Raw genomic sequence first — 24120 nt, forward strand, 5'->3', positions numbered from 1 at the left:
ACACACTATAGTGATATTACAGTTATATATGGTACAAGATCAAGTGTCTTATGTCAATTTTCTGTCAGAGCTCCTCAACTGACATCACCAAAGCTCTATTTATCAAAGATTTTTCTCTTTTCCTTCTTACACATGAAGAATGAGAGGAAATGCAAAATGAACCCAAAAACTACTGGAAATTTTCCCTCTATTCATTACTTAATATTAAAAATTATGATTTTTTTTTAAAACTTCTGGAAATAAAACTCTGTAAATATTTCCATATTACTTTGATTTTGAAGACTGATGTCCAGAAAAGTTCAAGTGACAGCTGTCTCAATGTTCTTAAATATTTTAACATCCTGAACTAGAATTTCTGCATCTCTTCTTCAGTAAGAATACAAATGGAGGTATCAGTAAAATAATTCACAAAATAACATTAGGCTCATATATCCAACTAGTCCCAACACCTGCCCTTAAAGTATTGTAACCGAATTAGAATGTTTGTACTTTAAAATAACAAAATTACTATAATTTCCTACTACTCTAGCATAATATTTATTCCTCCTACTGTCACAGAATTTCCCACTTTTCTAAGGCTTTTTTTTACCTTAGAAAGTCACTGAGGTAAAAATGGGACTCTTTCACCCACATCCTAAAGGTCTTAAATTTTTTTTAGAAATATAAATTTTGCAGAAATAAAAATAAAGAATTTCTCATAATGGAAAATACTATAGTTCAATATTCTATCCACACAGAAAATACCAAGATTTTTTTCGTTTTTTCGGTTTCATCATAATGGTATCAAAACATCCAAGAGGAATTAAATATGCAGACCACAGCTAGAACATACTGAGAAATTTTAAAAAATTAACTCAAGGGCAGATGCTTAAACAGAACACAGTCCAAAACCAAATAGTTTGGGCCAGGTCCCTGTTAACTGTAAGTATTCTAATTACTGAGACAGATGATGTTTCAAATGAATGTAAGCCACTTTGGCTGAGGTACAATTCCTAAATGTTGCATAATTTTATTTTGCCTTTTTACATCTACAACAAACAGTCACCATTAAAGAAAATTCTACCAAGAAGTAAAGTATTAAGTAAAGGATTCCTACTGCAGGAAGAATAGCATATGCTTTGTGGTACTGAGCCTGGAGCACTGGTCTCTAGTTTGGGACCAAAAGCCAAGGTTATTATCTGTATCCCACCACCTTCTCCCTCCTCTCATCTCTTTTTTTTTTTTTTTTCCACTTTTATTTTGGTTGGGTTTTTGTTTTCTGGCCACATAATTTACCATAGCAAGGAACCACAAAAGCTGCATTGCTCTCAGCAAGTAAATAGCATGGCCTCATCCAGAAGGTCAGCTGGGATTCCAGGTGGTCCCTGATACAGCCCCACAGCCCAGCACAACAGGGTTTGATCCCAGAGGGAAGAACCTGCTCCTACTCATGGCCTTGTGTTTTCACAAAAGCTGCAGATTTCTTCTTCAGATTGCCAGAAAAGCTCTGGTTCTCTATTCCAGGAAGGCAGGAAAGCGTTCCTCGCCCACGGACACTGAATTAATTCAGCTGCTTAGACAACCAGCAGGAACAGACCTTCTGGGCACCAGGGAAATGCACTCCTGCTACAGGTGGGCAGTCAATACAGACTTCACTTACAAACGGATATGTAACCCAGGAAATATTGCCCACAACACTGGCCTCACTACACATTCACACATCTTACAAATGGTCACTAATTTTGTCTGTTGCCACTGAGACCAGACAGCAGATATCCATAGATGTCAACAGGAGCAAGAGAAACAGAGAAAGAAACCACTTTAATGGCTATTATGAGAAGATGTTATTCTCCCTCCAGAATGTTATCTGCTAGTCCACTAATTTCAATGAAATCCATTTTTACAGTTTCCTGAGATCTTGGATATCTTAGGTTTAGCCCTCTTTTACTTCCAAGTCCTAACAGAATTCTTGTATTCAAAAGAAACTTAAAATGTTCTATAAGCCTTTAAGAAGTAGTTTTAACAACAGTATTTCAGATGGTGTTAAGCATTAGGGAAAGAAAATCACTGTTCAGCAAGAAAAATTAGTATCTGGCACATTACCAGAAATCCCACTGCAGGAACTGTGCAAGGTAATTTGGCACAAGATTCCTTCTGGCTGGAAGAGTTGATGGGCTCTCTCTCATTAATGGAGGCACATGGATGGTGTGACACCTTTCAAAGAATTCTGTACTGACAGAAATCTGCCAGCCAATAAACCACCCCAAAATTCCACTCTTCAGTCTTCACATTGTCCCCTTTGCAGAACTTTACAGAGCAGAGTAGCAGCCAAATTCTTGTCTGACTCATCTCATTTCCTATTGGGATTTAAAAATCTACTCTAATACTTCGTTTTGATTTTCAAGTGTCAGCCTGAAATGGGTTCAGCCCTCTTAAAAGTGGATGAGTCCACAAGCATTAAAATAGATAAATCATATCACAACTTACAAATTTGATTCAGCTTTCTTATATTATTGGTCTGCATCAGAATTTGATATTTTCTATTCTCATAACACATAAGCAGCAATTGCTTCATAAACTGGAAATACAAGATAGTCTGTAGAAAATGACAAAAACTGATAGGTGTACTTGATAAAAGTGATAGATAGTCACTGTATGCAAAGGTAACTCTGCATCTAAAAAATTTAGTTAACAGTGGTATTGTTAGTAAGCTACTTCCACAAATGAAAGTTATATTAAAAAAATTATATTAAAAAGTAGCACTCAACCATTTTCCTGCATAATGTAAAAAGCCTTGATCTTGTATGCTCTGAGTGGTCAGTTACAGCCTCTAACTACTTTTTCCAATGTAAAATGATGTATGATCATTTGATTTTTGTTATTGAAAAGAAATAAAGTTTTTCATTCCCCATAATTTAATCAAATTTTAATTAAGATAGATTTTTTTCCACATTTAACACTTCAAAGTGAATTTTTTTCCAAGAGTGCATACACTTCAGATAAAATTTATTCTTTTTTTTTCCTAAGAATTACAAATACACATTTTACCTGCACATTAAAAACAACCTATTTTTTTATAGTCAAAGAGGATTCTGTACTTTAATACCTTAGAGATAAACTAGAAATGTAGCAAGGGGGATATTAGGACTTTTGCTTTTTCCTGAGAAAAAAGTTAAAATCTGTGATCAGGTTATAAAAGACTGTCTTAACACCAGTATAAAGGACATGAATTATGCAGGAGCTTGAGCAACCTACATTCAGGAGTTCTCAGCTTTGGAACAAGGTTCCTTGAGTCTTTTGAGGTCTTATAACATATGGGTCTGCATTAAACTCTCTGTTTAACACCTGTGCTCAGCAGTACAACAGTGGCAGAGTGCCACGAGTCCTTTTTGTCATGATGACTCCTCTCTAATTGTAGATTATTTTGCAAAACAAAATGGTCACTCAGTTCACTTGTCTGTTACAAATTCCACTTTCTTTTCTCTTTCACACAACTTTCTTTCCAGACAGTTGTGCCAAGAGACTCTCAAATCTCTATCCAGGAGATAATACATAATCTTCCAGAAATCTTAATACATATCCCTCATGACTTTGTTACTATATTGCTGTAATATTCCTTTACTAAGAAATTCTGATTTGCTTTGCTTCTATTAAAACCACATGTCACTAGGCAGAGAGGAATTTGCACTTTTGGAGTGCACAATACTTGAGGAAGATCAAGACCATGGCAGCAGAAGTTTCCCTCAGATAAGATCGGTATCAAGGATCCCCTGGAGCCCTGGCAGCGTTTTAAAGTGTGGCTGTTGATGGTTGCCAAGAGAAGTAAGAGCGAATCATTCTCTTGGAGAGGAAATTCAGTGCAGCACTCTCCTGGTATATGAGAATATTTTGCCCCCTCTCAGCCAGAATGAACAGCAACAAACAGGTAGGGCAAAACTAAAAATGAGTGATAGTGTCTAAGGGTGGAAAGCAGGGGGAAAAAATCTCTCCCACAGAAAGCCTTCCCAAAGACCACATTTTATTATGGATGCAATTACTTATACTCTATAATACTTATCTGACAGAAAAATTATATTAACATTTTTGAATGTACAGTTTTACCTGATTTATGCAAAATACATATGCCTGATTTTGATAACTTAATCAACTCATTCTAACAGCTGAAGAGCTGCTGTCATTTCATCTGAATTTACTGAATTTTAAATAATTATTTTTAATGCAATGAATTTTATAGCTTTGCAATGTAATTCAATTCAAATGTATCCTGAGGTTTCAGAGTGATTACAGCACAACCTATCACATCCAACAGTCCCAAAGAGGGCAGAGAGAACAAACTCCTCACAGTAAAATTTTTCCCCAGCATCTCATATTTTGTCAAAGTAAACTCACATGAGTAATCTGACTAGTGCACCACAGATATTTAAGTCCAACTCATTCTGACTTTTCATTCCCACAAACATCAGGCAACACATCCAGTGCTCTCTGGTAGCTCTAAGAACCTATTCATATTTTACAGTGCATTGGTAAAATGCTAATGATAATGAGTCAGATCCTCCTTGATGTAAACCATAGATGTCTTTCTGTTAACTTAGAATCCTGCAGAGTTTCTACTTGAAAAGCATTTTCATTGCTTGTTAATGCAGGCAGAATTCAAAATATGGTGATTTGATGAAACAGCTGTTTTCATTATTAACAAATTAAATTACTTTTAGTGTATGTTAGCTTACAAAGGGACACTTGTTAAGAAATTTGTGAGTGTTAACTTACATGAAATAAGTCACTCTTACAGCAGACATCCCACATCAATTACAATAAATCCAGAATATTGTGTAGCTCCTCAAAGTATCATACCCAGCCCACCACAAAACACTAAAGTAGAGAACATTTCATCAAACCAGCTATTTAGAAATCTGTTTCTAAAATTTAGTCAACATTGGTCCCAGGGAAGACTTCTTTAATGCTTAGGTGATATTCAGCTGAAGTTCATTATCTTTTATGCTTGCTTTCCTTTACTATTCAGTGAAGTACCAATCATTACAAAAATGCTTCCTAGTGAACTATTTTTTAGCCATTTTTCTCACAACCATTCAACAGTTTTCCTGTAATACAGCCTAAATTACAAAATACAAAATTCACAAAGTTACATAGACTCTCTAGGAAAAAAGGGTCTTTAAGAAAATGCTGACTACAGAAAGCACAGAAGCCACCTTGGAAACAAGACAACTGAAATTTCTTCATTTCCATCTCCCCAGCTCACGTCATTTACATGTAAACAGATAGAAGCAAAATTACCCTGAACCAGGACAACCAAGAATGATGTTCTTTCCCCCACTTACTGTCCAGTCTTGCACAACAACCACCACTATCCCCACCACCTTCCCAGACCACGCAAACACCATCGCACAAGCGCTTTCTGGAACACCCTTGCAGCTATCAAACTTCTCATGGGGATATGTGAGGTTGGTCAGTGCCAGCACAGTTGAAAGAGGTCTCCCCTCAGCACAACAACCAGCTGCTGCCCAGGGTCATCTTGAGGAGTCACTAAAGTTGGGTGGAATAAACAAGTAATGACAAGTTAAAGGTAGCAGCCACTTTTTCCAGATATGGTGAAAGTCAACTCAGTCAACTGACCCCTCTTAGCCAAAAATAATCAGCCCCACCTTAGCCTTGCTTACTTAAACAGTGCTTTGCAAGCGCAGGTGATTCTGATTGAAATGGGCTGAGTGAGCCCTGGCAACCCACTCAGCACATCTGGGAGCAGGGTGAGGAGCAGCTGGACTTAGAAAGCTGGACTTTCCACTGGCACATCTGGACCAGAAAGAACAGATACATTTACATCTGAAAGACAGACCATCATTCTTAAATGAAGAATCAATACTGTGCATTCCTGATGTGGTCGTCCAATTCTCAATCAGCCACTCACTCCGTATTTATAAAATAATATCAAAAATTCAACCTCAACTTTTCTCTATTGCACCTTCCAGGCATACCTATAGTGTCAACCAAGCAATCTTTTATCTGTTCCATGTCTTAAAATTCAAGCACATATTGTATGTACCTGAGTGAAATTTAAAGTATTGACAAATAACATTTGTTTTGCTTTCTTCAACACAGATGTGAACTGTAAGCTTTCAAGCATACAGCATTGCGGGTAGAACAATATAATTAAGAACTATATATTAGAAACAAAATTATTTTTGTGATCTCAGTTCTCTTTCTTGTGTTACTCAGTTTGTATTAGTCTGCTTATTTAACAACTCAATCTCATGGACAATTAAACAATACTCACAGAGGTATACGAATGTCCAACCCAATCAGTTCCACCTTATTAAACTCTTCTTTCATTGTTTTGTTGCATCCTGAATTACACAGTCAATACGGTCTCCTCAATAGGGCTACACTTCTGAACACATTTTAGAAATAAAATCTCAAACTTGATAGAATAAACTGCAGCTGCTCTTGTAAGTGTAAAGCAGGATTTTCAGCTGTTTGGGTTTTTGGTTTTTTTTTTTTTTAAGGAACTTCCACAGTCTTTCCTTATTTCATTTCTGCAGTGATTTAAAAATAGCAGGAATAGAATTATTGAAATCACTGCTGTCACCTCAGAGGTATCAGAGTTTATGGTAAAACACAAACTCACAATCTTCCCAGCATCAGCTGCTGTAGCAAAGTTATTTACTGCACTATATGGAGGCACTAATCTTGTTATCCATATTCCTGCTGAAAGCTGGTGACATTCACTGTCTTCCCAACCACCATGGCATGACATGCAAGTCAGTTTGAAAACCGTGTCACAACACCTCAACAGCAACATAAACATTGATTCTTTCCAAAGGTAACAGCAGTCAGAGAATAGAGAACACAACTTTTACTTTCCTTCAGAAAAAACATAATTTCTTTCAGTTTCTGTCATTTCTGTGGCAGAGACAGACACTCTCTTATTATGTATTTATTTTGGCATACAACATTTCTGAATTATGAATCTCAGAATGAACTACATATACATCTGGGAGTGGTATTTCAAATGAAATATCTTCGGCCATCACAGAAGAATAGGTTAAAACCCAAGGAACTTTAAAGCTACTTTCTTTTTTCATTATAGGCAAAAGGTTGTTTTTCTAAATTATGATAAGAACAATACCTAATCTCCTGATGTTCTTTATTTTGGGGAAAATCGCCTAAATTTCTAAAATAAGAAACACACAGCACAAAGCCAAATTAAATTCTTCATAACTTCTCCTTCATTCCTCTCATTTTGTGCAGTAGATGAGTGATCTGAAATTTGTCAAAGGAAAGGTATAACTCTTATATTTTGTTATAGCAGCATACATCAGTGACAGGTCATGCCTCTTTGCAATAGAGACCTTTAAGTGATACTAAATGAAACTATTATATACATACCATATTTCAAGTGACTGCCAACATTAATGCATTGTTTCAGTAATAACCATGAATCTGCTGTGACATATTTGGGCTATTTCTCTGTGCAGTTATAATAAACTTTTGTCCAAGAGCATTTAAGACTGTAGTTCTCATTATCCTTGTTGTGTGACCTAGAAGGGTCCTTGGCAATCAAAATTCTGACACAGAAGTTCACAGTTCAAATCTGCCTTTCAAGTTGTCCCTTGAGACTACTTGTACTGATCCCAAGTCTTTTCTGACAGCTGTGTTGAGGTTCCCTGATTATAAATTCCTATCTTCTAATCTTTCCACTGGAAAGGGCAGCTGCAAGTAATGGCAAGTTAATTGCAGCATATGACACAAATTCAAATAAATGCTTTAAAAGATTTGCAATCTATGCTTAAAAGAACAATTTGGTGGCAATAATTTCAGTGTAAATCTCCAAGTGCTGAAGGGGTCTAAGTTGCTCCTAAACCGTGCAGAAGGAGAAAAAATTGAAGTACAGTTTATGGGGTATAGGTCTCAGTAATTGTCATTGCATACATGACAGGGTTTTCACTACACAAGTGAAAATGAAATTGTTCCCCACACAACCTGGCAGCCAATACATAGCTCACTCATGGAAGGTGACCAACTCAAACTAATGACAACCTACTGTTAATATATTTCAATATTTTCCTTGGCTATAGGACTGAAAAGGTGTGTGATGTTTGAAGAAAAATAGGTAATAATGTGGTATAATAAGGCAGAAAAACGGAAAAAAAACCCCTGCCTGTACTGATTACAAACATAATAGAAGCTATACAAACTTATTGTAGTTATTTGCACTTGCAATTATTTTCAAGTAAGCTATGACAACTGTAATAGAGACCTGTCAGCTGCTGTCCTACCTCACGATCAGACACATCAGATCTCATAAACTAAGAAAACGCAAGAATAGATCGGTACGTACGTAAAAGAAGAATGATGCACACTTTTGGAGGAGGTGACATTTCAATGCCTAGAGAAGGACCAAACCAATGGCCCACCAAGGAGCCATTAGGATGATCCAGTCTGACTTGATCCGTAACATACCTTAAAGAATTGCCCCCAGTAGTTTATGCATCAACCACACAACATTTATTTAGTGATAGAGAACCCCTGAAACCTTTGAGAAATTCCATTTCTCTTTATAGGATCTTGCTATACCATTTCCTGCTACATTAAAGAACTCAACTTAGAGCTAGCAATTTTCTCTTTAAAGATGAGATAAACTTTAACCAGCTCACCTCAACCTTCATCCTTCATGTTCATTGAGATCTTCAGCCTCTTATAAGCACTTTTTCAAACCTCAGTCAAATTCTTGTCTCTCTTCTGTTGATCCCTTTACAATTATCCAGCCAAAGATATTTCAGATAAATATTTAAGGAAAGGAGCAGACATGATAACTTGATTAATGGACTGTAACAAAATTTTTAAGACCATGTGCTATGGATGCATTCTCTAAATTATTGCATGCTTTACTGTAGGACTTTAAGACCTAATATTACACACCTTCATTTTACACCTTTGTAGCTCTTTAGGTTTTGCTGTCTTAATGTTAAAAAGCAAAATGAATAATGGACGTTGGGCTGCTTTTCAATAAAGACAAATACTGAGGATAAGGGTAAAGCTTTAAGGGCTTAAAGCAGTTCTTAGTTCTTCAGCAAAATGTACACCTGAAACCAATTTTTGTAATTTCTGTAGCATATTTTTAAGTTATTCAGAAACTTCTGACAGCAGTATCAAGTGATGTGTAGGTGAACTAACCTACACTGCAGTCAAGAGGAAACTACACCAAAATGACCCTAGTTAATGAGTTTTTCACAAGGCCTTTTGATGGCATCCAGGCTTCTTTCTGTTACATAAGAAAGAAATAGACACTATTTTTTCACTCAAACCTGTGAAGGGAGCCTTTGCTAGAAACTGAGATTCTGGTCTCCTACACGTCACTGACCTGGAGGTTGAAGTGATATAAGAGGAGTCAAAACCTGTAGCAAGTAAGAGCAAATTTCCCTGTTCCTGTCCTATGTGAATGCCTAGAAAACAAACGGACCAAACTGGCTGCTGGCTTTATGAGCCTCAGGTAAGCTCTTTTTAAACCAGCAGATGTACTAGACTATACAGCGTGTTTCAGTCTGGCCTCGCCTCTCCTCTTTTATACTCAGTATAGTTAAAAAAAAAACAACAAACAAAAACCCACAAAGAAACAAATCCCAAAACCACACAGTCAAAAAAAAAACACAAACAAGCAAACAAACAAAACCCAAACCAAACAAGTAAACTCTACCCCAAAACAGTGAGAAAAACAGGATGCCTTCCTCTCAAACCTTGCAATGCAAGACAGGAAACAGAAGATGACTAAAGTTATCAGGAGAGTCACACCCCCTCATTCCCCCGAGAAATGCCATGAATTTTAACACTTGGAATTGAGTAGGATGCACAATAGTAGAGAGTCTACTCAGAGGATCTCAGCCACCTCAGCTCAGCTGCACCAGGGCATCTGCCACACTGATTCATTTGCAGGTTTGGAGAGACATTAGCCAAGAGCTTGGTGGAACAGCTTGTCCAAGGTGTGTACTCTTCAGAAAACATAGAAAACTTTTCCACTCTTATTGTCATTTAAAGGTATTTTTTTCATAACATTTTTCACATTTTTAAAACCCCTTTCTAATTGAAACGGTTCTGTATGAAGGAATTTTTCTATTGTGTGATTTGAACAGCATTTTTTTTTAAAGAAAATGTTGCTCAAGTTTGCTGAGTTGTAGATCTTCAGCAGAAAATTGAGATATTTTTATGTACTTGTTTGGATGAAAGAAAGAACTACAAAGAAGCCTTTTGAAGGATCTAAACATCCCAATATGTCATTATTAATGCAATTAGTCATACCTCCTTTATGGCCCTATGATTTCAAGGGAACAGTGTAGGAGAAAGAAAGGTTCAGGACAATAGTGCAGCAACAGAACATCTGTAAATTAGCAAGTATTTTTTATTAGATAATTAGCAACTGGAAAAGCACCACATGCAAATATTCTAATGGAATAACTCCCACTAGCATGCATTTAAATGCCACTCACAAAATAAGCCAAGAGCACCTGAGGTGTTAAAACCTTAAAATTGCCTATTTTAGCAAAACAGAAGAATAAGGCTAATGAGTTAGGTGTAGATTATTCTTATATGCTTATAATAATCCCTTAGCTAGCAAGTTTTACATTTTTTTCAATGTGTTATAAAAATTACCAGAATAAGTATTAGTCAGAGGTACCTTTTCAGATATATCTTCAACTACCAGCAGGACTAATCCTCAGGTAAAATAGCAAAAGCTTATTTCTATCGTATTTAATTTCAAAGGATTTGAGCAAGGAAATAATTTCAGATGATTAAATCAGTTCATTTTGAAAGAATTTGCATGGAAAAATTGCACTTGTTACAAAAGTTTGTTGCATTTCTCATAAACACCCGTGAATCTTTCTATCAAATTACAGGCATATTAAAGAAATTGGCCCTGAGTTCTAGAACTCAGCAATTAATAAGTGAGTTGTTGAGCACCACAGATGAGTTTCTTTGTCCTGACCTTGAGCAAGGAGTCATTGTGAAGTATCATCACTGCATTTATACCGTGAGTAGTGTAGGAAGACTGTGTCCCTCACACTTCATCATGCATCACTGAACTGTAACAAACTCTGACAGGTATAGAGTGTATCTCTAAATATTATGACACTCTGCTAGTGACAGCTGGAAAAGAAAAGCTGGACACAATCACAGTTCTCACATTTACTGGAAAAGATGAGCTGCCATCCACAGCAAACATATTTCAGGAAATGCTAATGAATAAATTAAAAAAAAAAAATTAAATGTCTCTTTTCCTGACATTTTAAAATGCAGAAAAACACCAGTTACAATTGCAGATGCTTTTACTGCCAGCAATTAGTCTTCATGTCTTATGTGTAACATTGTCATAGAAACCAATGCTAAAAAAACCAACAAACCCCTAAAAATCTAGAAAATTCAATAACCTTGCTCAGTTAAAAAACAAACCATGGTACAGGTCAGTTGCCAAAGCAATAATGTTTGCATAATACTTGCATATGAGGATTCAAGCTTGGAATGTCACAAAAAGTATTCCAAGAGTATGCTTTTGGCAAATTGAGTTTTCTCATTAACCATAAGTATTTCTAAAGTAATTTAATTAAATATTCATTTCAAAATGAGAAAATTACATTCAAGTACTGCATCTCATATAGATGACAAGTACACAAAGGAGAACTGCATCTTCCCACCACTGCTCACTTCAGCTTACAATTCCTCTTTAATTATTTTGATGAGTGTGCATTTAATTCAAAGCATACAGTTCTGGAAGTTCAATCACTCTGTTCAAATATAAATGCTCTGAGATGTACAGGCATCTACCCTTTTGTAGTTCAACAGAAGGACACTTCACCCAAAGAACTATTCTGATATTTTCCAAAATAACTTTAAAATCTTAAACATTACAACTTCTCTCACAGCCAACCAGGTATGTGCTACACACATCTGTTGAACTCAATGCTCTCTTGAAAGGTGCTGCTTTACTTGCATGATAAAATACAGAGATTTTCTTTAATGAAAAAGAATATTTATTTCTAAAAATGATTACTAAACCATAGTTTAATTCCAGAAACATAAGTTTTTAATGCAGCTATGCAATAAACCAGCATGCTGGAACAACCCAAATTTTTAATCATTACAAAGTGAGAAATGAGCATTCAAAAGGCTTCTATTTATGCTTTCTAATTATTTTTTTTCTAAATACATTTTTGTTATTATGGAGATACAGTTACAAAAAAATTATTCAGGAATTAAAACAATTATAAGTAGCTGTAGCTGATTTTTGCAGAATCAGGAACAGCTTGGTTTAATAGCATCAACTAATTCTACCACATTATTAGATTTATTGCTTTGAAATATTTTGATTAAAAAATGTTTAATCTCAGGGAGTACACATATGACCACAAATAATTCTTTTCCATCTTACCTCAGATGTTTTCTTGTAATTTACATTATACTAAAGATTCTATCAAATCATTACATTTGATGCTTCATAGAGTTCATTTTACTCAGAACTTACTCAAAAAGAATTCTTCTGGGATGCCTTTTCTTATATTTTATGAATGTGTGTGAGGAAGAAAAAGAATAATAATTTAACTGCTTAGGTTGTTCCTTTGATTATTACGTATTTAAAAGGAGATTCATTTCCTGAGAATTCTAATTCTGCTTTTTGGCTCTCTACTCAGAGAAGCTGAAGTTAAACACTTGAAACTCCAATCTGACTTACTGACCTTGCCAAGAATGTCAAAACATCTCACCTTTGAAGAAAATCAGTTCAATTTTATTAAGTTATGAGCATTTCCAGCCAGCAGACCAGAATATGTTGACAGCACATTTTATACTATTTGGGGCATGAGGTATTTTTACTTATAGCTATTTATAATTCTGATCTGGATGCAGGGAAAAGAAATGGGATGGTTCATTTAATGTCTTCAGCAAAAGCAATGTCTAAAGGGATATTAGGAATGCTTAATCTTAAGTTCCTTGCACATCCATAGAATTCCATGGGTTTTTCCTTCCTTTTCCCATTTTTCACTAAACCTTCCATATTCCTTAGCAAATTGAGTTGGGAGAGAATTAATAATAAAGTAACAGAGAGACAAATAAATCAAGTGTACATTAGAGGTAGCTGACAAAGTCAGTCCTGAATCTTTTCCATGACCTTCCCTTTTCTTTAAGTTCTTAATGCGAAACTTAAAATTCCCAAAACAGGCTTTTCAAAAGTGTTCAGGATCCAACAAGTTGAACAAACAGGGCCAGATTAAAGTGGAAAGAAGTGAAGAGCAGAACAGTAAAAGAATGGAGGAGGATAAGAGGTAAAAATGTGTGTACAGAGATATGGAAACAGTAATCAGGTAACACTCAGATCTTTACCCCAACTTACTGTATATGGTGACATATTATTGTCACATCTCTGTCTTCATCTGTTAAAAAATGATACCTACTAATGCTTAAAGGGCTTTGAGTCTTATGGTTTAAAAGTTCCTAAAGAAAAATTAATCCCTGAGTCAACAAGAGCCAAAGAACCAGCCTGTTAAACTCCCTGATTTTCCATTGTTTATTCAACTTTTCCGCATGAATTAAACCCTAAATAAGGAACATACAATTCACTTGTTGAGTGAATTGAATACAAATTCAACAAACAGCAGTAGAACATCAAGAGAGCTGGGTTTTTTTCAGACTCTATATGATAAATCTACATGCTTGACTGCTCTGAGTGTAACAACATTTTTAGCAATTAGATGGCCACATTCTCCTTAAGCAGATGGAACAGAGGTTAATGACACTTGAAACTGCCATATTAAAGGCATTTTTATGGTGACCACTTGTTTTACTCACTTCAGTGCAGTGGAAAATGGAGTTTGACAGAGATGACAGGTGACCTGAGGTTCACTGGAAAGCTGCAGCTAGTCTTGTGTGTTCTTGGTTTTCATTTCTAAGTGCTTCTTCTACTCAAGAGGTCTTCAGAAAGGATTATGGATCCGAAATGAATTTAGCTCTCTTTTATGGCAAAAAAAAAAAAACCCATTTTTTTTCCTGAGATTTCTCAAAAATTCAACATCTTAATTTAAATACTTAAGAGTAGCTTTCTGAGAATGTCTTCATTTCAATTTTTAGCTTTTACATTGAATAAAGATGTAATGCTGATTTTCAAGGTCTATTTTTTGCATTTTAGGGTTTTCTTTCACTCAAAGTACAGGTGAAAAAAAAAAAAAAAACCCAAACAAGATTTTTCTTTTGTTTAAGCCTGACCATATATGTGTTACAAAAACTTGACTACCACACTTAAAACTCATATTACTGTGCACTGAAACTTTCTAAAAGATGAGATCTCTGTGACATTAAAGCTACGCTTGATAGTACCCCTGGACTTAATGATCTGTTAGATATCCTTTTATTTCTCTGTTTCAGAGGGTTTATAACTTCAGGACACATTCCTTGCAATCTGAAGCTAAGCATATAGGATAGCAATCCAGGAAGAATTTTATTAGGCATATGCTCAAACCTCCTATAAAACAGATTTTAAATAAAGATTTCTTTTTATGCTTTTATCTAAAAGGGAAGATTAACAAGAATTTTGTTGGCACCTATCTATAATAATTTTTTCACAGTGAAATGATTCTGAATATGAATATTCTGTAGAATACAAAACCCCCAATATTTTGCTACAAAGAACTTGGTATGTATTGATCTTTCTTGTTACTATTTCATTAAATGTTACAGCAGTGGTGAAAACCACAAAAGCAAAATCAAGTTTATCTCATAAATAATTGATGGGTCAAAAGAGGCACAGATATCAAACTCAAGGCTTTTCACTGTAGGTGCAATTGTGAATAAATACTTTGGATGGAAGTGTTGCACAAATTTCTATAGGAGCAGAGCAGAAGGGAATTGGCAAAGCAGAAAGAGGGGGACACATAAATTTCCATTTGCATTGGTCAAACATAGTAGCCTGGTTTTGAAGTTCATCCCCTATAGTCCCTCCTTCTGTCTTCAGCTACAGAAAAGTTTTGGTGTAATAAATTATCTTTGGAGGAAACCACACTAGAAATTCTGTTTCCTGTGTGCACCTACAATCCCAGTGGGTGTGCAAGTGTCCTGAGCCACCTGAGACTGGTCTTCTGGAAAAATTGTACAGCTGTACACATAGGATTGCACAGCACAGGAAAGTGAAATAAATCTGCATTTCTAGTCATGGCTAAAAGAAAAAAAATACCTTAATCTTCCCAAAGATATATTTTTAAATCCCTTAATTTTATCACCACCATTGGAACAATATATTAGCCATTTCTGGGAATGCCAATTTTACCCCATAGATGTAAATTTCTCAAAAGCATTCTAACATCCTGCAAAATGCATTGTTATACAGTAGGTAATTTGACTCAAATTACTGTAATCCTCTTAATCATGATGGAAAGAGTAATATTTTTCATGTGTCTGAATAAGAAATACTTATGAAATACTGAAGAAATACTTATCCTGATCTTTTGAGTCACATAATGCAAGTGTGCACATTAATGAAATTTGTAGAATTCAACCTATATAATCATCTAATTAATGTATCCATAATTACCACTGTTGCAAGAATGTTTCTTTTATTCAGATAGAATCTGTTTCTCCCTAAGGTGGTAGAGTGGCTGCACTTCTGAACATGCATTCCAGTGGGACACGGGGACTGCTTTGTTGTGCTTTGTTGCAGAATGATGAGTCTAAAATATATTTGTCAATATTTTGTTGAGCTGAAGCCCAAAAATGCTCCAAGCTCCTGCTAAATAGTTTTTCATCACAGACAAAGCATCATCTCTGGAAACAGTAAGAGCAGCTATTACAGTCATCCCTGTGGCCTGGAGGACAGGAGTCCTCCAGTGGGAGGACAGGAGTTCTCCTCTCAGCATTGCCACTGACTGCTATTGATTGCTCTGTCCACATCGAGCCCTTCACGTTGAAGAGATCTCATTTCTCTTGCCCTACAAAGCAGAAAGTTTGGATTGCACATCGTTCACTTCTGGCAACGCTCGCATTACAAACTCAATTTCCAGCACAGCAGTTCCAAGTTTTATTCACTTAGCCACTCAGAACAAACATTCCTCATTTATGAAATTGTACTTAAGGCACTTAGATAGCAGTACAGAGAGTTCTCTTTTGTACCAGGCAGAGTCTTCCTGCATGATGCAAGGAAAAACATATTAATGTATATGGAAAAGGAAAAAAAAAAAAAATCAGGTTCTTCACTTGAATGGGAATTTAGGAAGCCCCAGAGATGCTGAGTTAGCAACTGCTTTTGTGAGTGTTGCTAATTTTCAGCTGACAAGCAGCATTGAAAACTGGAGTGGCAAACATTTGCAAAGCAGTATTTCTTTATGTAGGTTTAATGGGTATCAAAGCTCTGCTTTGACATCTTTTCAAGACCTGAGCCCCACTTCAGGAAAATGAAATTAATCATGGATCCATTTAGAACTCAGCAAAATCTGTTAATGTTTTAATTATGTCACTGTATAAGGCTTTGCTTCTTTCCCTGTCACTTCAGGGCCTCCCTCTGGCTTGTCCTTTTTCAGACAAAAAAAAATCCAAAACAACTAACCTATGGTTCTTTTTAAGTACTTCCTTCTTAATAAACACATTGTTATACTCAAGTGAACATTGCTTTCAAGTGTTTTCAAGGAAACAGAAAGCGTATTTGGAAAATATGAATCTATCCATTTCTGTAGGTACAATATAAATCTGAATGCTTTTGGGAACAAGACAAATATTAGGGATTTAAATCCTTTTATTCCTGTATCATAAAGTCCCAGCATTCTTAGGCACAGCTACAGAAACGTCTCTCTCTTGCAGCTCACAGAGAAAGAGAAGTGGAAGCAGGAGAGAGGAGAAATAAGCCAGTGGATTTTTTTCCCAATTCTTCCCTAACCCTACAGCTTCATCACTCATAAGCCTTCCTCAAATCCACAAGTCTTCTAAAGTCTCTACACACTCACCCTTTAAGGCCCCCTACATAACCCTCAGCTTCACTCTACATCCCTAAAATCTCCCTGGATAATCCCTTCTCCTCCCTCCCGCGTTCCTGCCACGCAGCTGGACAAACAGCACGTGCTGCAGCCAGGTCTGGGTGACATGTCCCCTGACTAGGGGACAGAACAGCTAAACATTCAGCTCTGCTGGCTTTTCTCTCACAAATCTGAGCTTCCTTCCTCTGTGAGGGGAAAGTTACAACCTCTTGGTAGGAATAGTGAACTTTTGGACGTTGTACCTAAGTAATGCAGTTGCAGTAGGCAGCCGGGCCCAGAAACAATTACTGTCAGCAGACAGAGTATTTGCATAAATGTGTTTTTCAGGACACTAAGCTAAAATGTGATATTGGAAGCTGTGGAACTGTTTTAAAGAAAGGGAAATGAGCACAGTTATGAATTGTGGTGATTTTCAATATTGTGACAATGAAACTAAGTGCCAGCTTTCTCTCTTTGTATTGCATTCAAGACTGCTCAGCTGAGAAGTGAACTTTGCAGAGGATGGCAAGCTGCTGCAATAGAAGTCACTCACTGTGCAAAAACTGTTGTTACTTTTTTGATGTTTCAGTTGTCCATCCAAATAAAATCACCCAGTGCAAATGTGCATTAGGAAGCATATGGTATGTAAATAAATAGCAGGAGGCTTATGCTAAACAAACTTCTATTTTCTCCCTCTCAATCTTTATTCCTTTCCAAGTTGACCTTAACCATACTTGGAATGAAAAACTGTTCCTCAATTATGTGTTTATACATGATAAAAGACAATCAGGCTTAGTCCAATGAGGTCCAGCTAGCCATTTTTTTATGAGTGACAGTTATCATAAATAATACTTTAGCCTCCTTAGCTCTGTGTATCTTTCCCTAGGATGCAGATGTGCATAATTACTTGAGGTGAAAGAAAAGAAGGCATACAGCCTTGAGGGATTAGATCTCTCAGAAGGTCCCTTTTCCAATGTCTCCTCCTGATTGCAGGCAATCACAGAGTTTAGTCTTAGAATCCTTTCTCCTTTACCTGCCTGAGTGACAGCCAGGAAACTGTACAAGACTACAAAGCTCTCTTAACTCATTTCAATCAGCTGAAGGAGGACATAGAATGAGCTAAAACAGCTTCTCCTCCTCTTCTGTGCTCCCAGTTCAGCAAAGCATATCCCTATCTTTATTTGCATGCCTAAGGTCTAATAAAGGCTGTGTGTGGACCAGAGTAACTGAGAAAGATTATCCCTGTCCTTCACATGCCACAAAGCATTAGTGCTAAAGCCAGTTCAGCAGTGATATCCCTGAGAGTCCAATGATTGTGAGAGAGCCAAGATGTGTGTTTGGCTGTCTAATATACTGTACCTTTGAGGGAATTTGCTCTATCACCATTTCCATTATGCAGTATGGCTGTTGTAATACATGGCAGCTGGAGGTACCTTAAAATGATGCCTCACATTTCATATAAAGTATTGCTGCATGTTCAGAAGTTTTACAAGCTTCAGTTTAAGTGAAACTTCATTGTCTACATTATCTCAATGTCAAAGAAGAAATACATTTTGTCACTAAGGATGAGGTCAACATCAAACTAGTCTCTTGCTGCCCTGTCTTTAAAAAAAAAAAAAAGAAATAGCCTCTGTGCTGGGATGGAGAGCTGGAAGTGTCCTCAGAGTGTCAAGATGTCATAAGACATAGATTAGAAATGAAGATGTGTACAACCAATCCAGAACAGTTTGAAATAATCAAAGGTACAGCTCATCCAAGTCATACAGACGTGCCCCAGTTAACTTTGAAGTTAAGAGCCAAGATTTTCACAAAACTGATTTTCAGCAGTATGGAAATCAGGTGAGCTGGAATAGCTGGCTGGTATTTGGGTAAATATTTTGGTAGCTCTCCTTAATGAACACATTGAATCACAAGGCAGCAACTCTGCGGTTTGAAGACACGGATTAACTCACCTAACTTAGCATACCAAAAAACCACCTTGCACAAGATTTGAGGAGGAAAAAGACACAGAAAAGGCTGCAGCAACATTCTGCACAAAAGAAGATTTCACTCCCATTTTCTAACTTACTAATAACTTGGAGTGTCAGGACTAAAAAAAAATGGTAGGCCATATCTAACAACATAAGCTCAGCACAGAAGAATAATAATAAAAAGTCCAACAGTTTAATGAGCTACTGACTAACTCATGGTAAGAGACTCTTTTTTAAATGTAACAGTAAGAAAATGTGGCCTTAGCTGGCCAGAGAAGACAGTGCTTAATCACATCATTGCACTTCCTCATCTGAGCCCCCTGAGCGTGCACACACTCCAGCTTCCAGCTTCCAAAACTGAGACACTTCTTCATCCACTCAAGCATCTCTCAAAACAAGCAACACACTTCAAGACAACTGTGTTCTACATTAATTATAAGAATTAGAAACCCATCACTAAATTGTTGATATAATTGAGTGTATGAAAAACAAGATGAATCAGCTCACAAAAAATGTGAATCACAAATGTCACCCCTGGAAAAAACACTGGCTAATCTAAGGTTTCTAGTCCAGCCAGAAAAGATCCTGCTTAGGTTTACATCCCGGTGATTCATTTTGTGGAAGGAAAATAATTGTTTCTGCTCTTTCACAAAAATGCAGTTTGTGCAGTGTCATCAGTACGTCAACAGTTTATATTTGTTTTACTGCACAAAGGAGTTTCAAATCAATTTCAAAGGCTGTACATTTGAAAAGCTGCCAGCTGGCTATTCAGAACTTTCAATGTGGTTGCCTTTATGTTACCAAGCAAATAAATAGACAGCCAAACATAAAGGGAATTTACAGCAGTTAATTAGCAAATGCCATTGTCCTACTAAACAGAAATTATTTCCACACAGTTGGATACCACTCCCCTTAGCAGACCCTCTTCATGATACTTCTTTCACAAAATGTCTACATATTTCTGTACCCTTTTAGCATATTTGTTTGTTGAAAATCTGGCTTTCAGATGGCTATCTAAATGTGTCACAATGGGCGACATAAGGGAACAAAATGCTTAATTTCTTTCAAATGCTGTAATAAGGCATTTGCTAAAGTCTGGGAAAAAAGATTCAGAGACGAGTTTTATTCAGCAAGATGTGTTAATAGTAGAGTGTAGCTTCATGAATAGAAAATAAACCAGAATTAAATCTGTAGACCCATGTCAGCTATACCAAAACTTATAAGATGTGTCTTTTATTATTGCCCCATTCAGGCTGCCTTCCAAGCCTTGGAGGTTCTATCTTCAGTCACTTTTTTACACAAGACAAACATTATATAGGAACTCAACCATTGTAATATAGAGAAACATGAAGAAAGTAGAGTTTTAAACCTCCCCTTGCATTATCTTTCTTCATATGCTCAGTATTTGGCTTCCACCGTGTCCTATTCCACAACTTCCAATCCTCCTCCCAGCGCTGAAGGACAAACAGCACTTTCATTCTAGTCAAGACATGAACAGATTTTTGCAATCTCTTTGTCCCTAAAGCCATATCTGAAACCCCATTCTCCTGTGCAGAAAATGCCTTCTCTTTCTGAAGGCAAGAGTGCTACAGGATTCTTACCTAGACTAAAACTGGAATACCTGAGTTCAAAACAAACATCAGCAACCCTGGCACGTGGCTGTGTGATCCTGAGACTGGAGTGCTGCTGTGGCTAACAGGGATGTGGAACTACTCACAGTCTGTTTTAGCAGCTGTCTCTTCATCAGAGACAACTTTTACTGCTTGGATATGCTGATCCTCGTACATAAAAACCTCAGTGTTAAAGTCAATAAAAATTTTGCTTTGCCGATTTCATAGATTAAAAAAAAACAAACACAAAGCAACCCACAAAGACGAGAACTTCATCTCACCTGTTACCTGCTATGGACACAGCACCTCATCTCAAAACCAAGTGATTTTGCTGAGGTGGATCTACACTGACTGTTGGGTGACAATGTTCAGTGGTGGACTTGGAAGTGCCAGGTTAACAGAGGTTTTTTTCCAACCTAGATGATTCTATGGCTCAATGTTGTTGTGCTCCTTTTTAATTATTACTTTTAATGCTGTTTCCAATACTCTTGTATATTTTTTACCTCATTTATTTTCCCCCCAATATGTACTTTGTCAGGTTGCTTCTTCCTTTAGGTTTCTTTTAAGGCAAAAAAATCTGTATTTCAATTTTTTCAAAGTCTGGCCAAGTAACAAAGGAGGAACTGTGTCAACAATAATAACAAAAACAGGGCAAAAGATCAGGAAATGTCCAAGATATTCAAGATTTCAAGTTGTATTCAAAGGAATGCAGTTAAATGCAATCAAATGAATCTAACACAAAAGTAATATATTATGCATTATAAATATTATTAGTAATTGTTACCAGCATGAAACATAGAAATCTTCTCTCCTCTGAAGTTTTTTATAAAAATTTGGGTAAGCTTTATTATTCTTTCCTTTGGATGTGAAGTCCATGAAGTTTCAAATAATATAAGCAAACTATTTGTAATTTTTCCAAAAGAATGTGGAAAGGAAATGAGAAATCATTTAGCACCCAGACAATTTCATAACAGTAGGAAAAAAAGCACACACATACATCCATATACACTGATTTACACAAGGCTTACATGCCCTGTGTAAAGCAACTGTTACAGAGAAGCCTTTTTTAAGTTCTGGAAACAAAAATCCACATTCATGACTGCTATTGCTACTGTAAAAGTATGTGCAAATTGGTAAGAATACAAAGTGATAAGGAAAGAGTGTTAAAATACTAGTTACCCACATACTTACTGATCTAGGGGTTTTTTTAAATTGATTTATTAAATAAACAGGTGTTTTCAAAACACATTAAAGAACATGAACTTTGCAATGCCTGTGAGATGATGCATAATATATACTAGTTCTGAATTCAAAGGTGTGTTAGAAATGGAAAAAGTTAAAATTAAGGAAAAAAAAATCAAATTTGTTCAAAACAACATTCTTTTTGGCCCCTTAATTGACCCATAATATATTATAGAATTTTTAATCCACCTAAAATTACAAAGGTACTATTGCTTTTAATGTGTTTTTTTTTCAGTCAGACTGCTTCATAAAATATAAAGAAGCACGCTGTATTTGATCTTAGAAGCCAAAGAAATTTCAGAAGGATTAACTTTTTTTAATATATATTTGCAGTAATCTAGTAATTTTTAATGTTTCACCATCAATAGACCAGCCAATGTATAAAATCAATCTTTAATTCCATGACAGGAAAAGAATTCTTGGTAGTTTGCATAATTGCTGCAGAAACAGTGGCTACTCTAATGGCACCATTGAGGTTGTAGGACTGTAGCATGTGCTGCAACACTGAAAATGCTGTTAAAGATGGATCATCTCCATTCCTTCATTGGCACAGTGTTTCTAAACTGTGACATCATTCTGCATGACACACGCAGTCGTTAGGAGAATCATGTGCTAAAAATAAAGAAAAATAAGCATAGAAAATGAAGAATTCAAGCTGAGCACTAACAGCAAAGGTCAGCATGAAAAGAGGGAAAACCTCAGAGATCTGAGGTTGGGATAGTGAAACAAAAGAAGTGGAAGTAGAGGCCTGCTTGAGACCTTGATCAAGCTCCAAGTGGCTCTGATGACACAAGCTTGTTTAACACGAGGAACAGAAGTGCAATTCATACGCCTGAATAAGCCAGCTAATCTTGTTAGGGTATGCATTCATGTAAAATTAGTTTCTGCATCTCTGTCTGAAAGAAACACTTGGATCTTTTTAATTATTACGGCCCACGGCAGTAAACGATTGTAATCATTTAACAATCGGACTCTTTGCAATTCAGAGCTGTTCTTGAGGGTGCTGCAGCCCACACTTCCAACCCAACAATGGTCAAGCTGAACTCATTTGGTTTGACTCCCTGTGTGCTGTGTTTCATATTCTTGGAGCTCATTTCTCTGCTAAGGCTTCCTGACAGAAACCTAACACACAGGCTGTGCCAGCTGCAATTCTGCCCATCGCAGAAAAAACCCTGATAAACTGTGGCAACAGAGAAATCCTGCTGCCCCAAGTCCCAACATGATCACATAATTATTGACCACGTTCTCTTGACCTTTCGATTGCTAGTTCAGGGCCTTTTATTATGATTATTCAGTGATTCAGTTATAAAAGACTTCGGTACAAATTACACATTTTAAATAAAAACATTTATTCAAGAGCAGAGTGTGTCACAGTAACTTAAAATAAAATCTGACTTAGGAATCTATGTGTTTATTATCACAGTAGCTATGCTGCTGGGCTTTTGTAGATTATCTGGCCCATGAGATTTCAGTAATGGGATGGCAAAAAAACCCTAAGTAGCAGAGTAAGCAAATCTAGCCCAAACTTTCAGAGAAATTTAAAACTAAACATAGTGAAACAAACTAAAACCTTGCAATTTTTTATTAAACGAGGCTACTTTGCATGCTTCCAAGACACAAATTAAACTATACTGGCCATTAGAACAGAGAATATTTCCTAACAGGAATAAACCAAACTATAAATAGAAAACTGTATTACTCCAAGTGTTATAAGCACTCTTTTGTATACTTACAGTGGATACTAAAATACAGATAATTATGATATGGAGGCTATTGCTGCTACTAATTTAAAGGAGCAGGTAAATACAATGTAAATTTTCACTGATGAACCAAAGAGCTAAAATTTTCTGAACTGCTATATAACCTATTTAGTATAAAGTAAACAGTGGCAGATGGGTGTCTCTCATAACATCAACCTCAAAGGAAACCCAAGACAATCTAAATCCACAGAAGTCGATGAAAGGATTCCTTAGTGAAAGAGGTCAATATTCCAACAGCACAGAAAGACAGGAATTGTTCACTGAATAGTAACACTTCCTTTTTCTACCCCCACTGGACTGTAATATGCTTCTTTATCCTCTACACCACTTGTGTAGGCAGATATGAAGCATCTCTGTCAACCTGTGCCAATATTGTTCAACTGTTATCTTGTGATCTGGTAAGAGAGAAGTAGCACAGACTTAATCTTCCTTAAATCCATATTAACCATGACAGATATACTTTCCATGTGCAACAGTTCCATTTGGTAGTTGTTGTCTTTGGTCTGTTCTTGAACTTTCGACTCTTTTCCACTGTTTGTTCAGGAAAATTTTAACAAATGTAAAATAG

The 24120-nt window shown here is 36.3% G+C and overlaps 1 protein-coding gene across 4 annotated transcripts in view; it reads right to left on the bottom strand.

Moving 5' to 3' along the window:
- The window catches only part of ATRNL1 (attractin like 1), a 433916-nt gene that overhangs the window by 157703 nt on the left and 252093 nt on the right, over positions 1–24120 (bottom strand). The window contains exon 27 of one of the 4 annotated variants that reach the window (XM_053949024.1): positions 23164–24120. The exons of the other annotated variants lie outside the window; for them this stretch is intronic. Within the exon in view, the coding sequence (XP_053804999.1) occupies positions 24103–24120 (18 nt within the window). The 3' untranslated portion in view covers positions 23164–24102. Of the gene's footprint in view, positions 1–23163 lie in introns of those variants that run through there. 4 annotated transcript variants of the gene reach the window in all.

The sequence above is a fragment of the Vidua chalybeata genome, chromosome 8 (genome assembly GCF_026979565.1).
Source record: "Vidua chalybeata isolate OUT-0048 chromosome 8, bVidCha1 merged haplotype, whole genome shotgun sequence".
Lineage (NCBI taxonomy): Eukaryota > Metazoa > Chordata > Aves > Passeriformes > Viduidae > Vidua > Vidua chalybeata.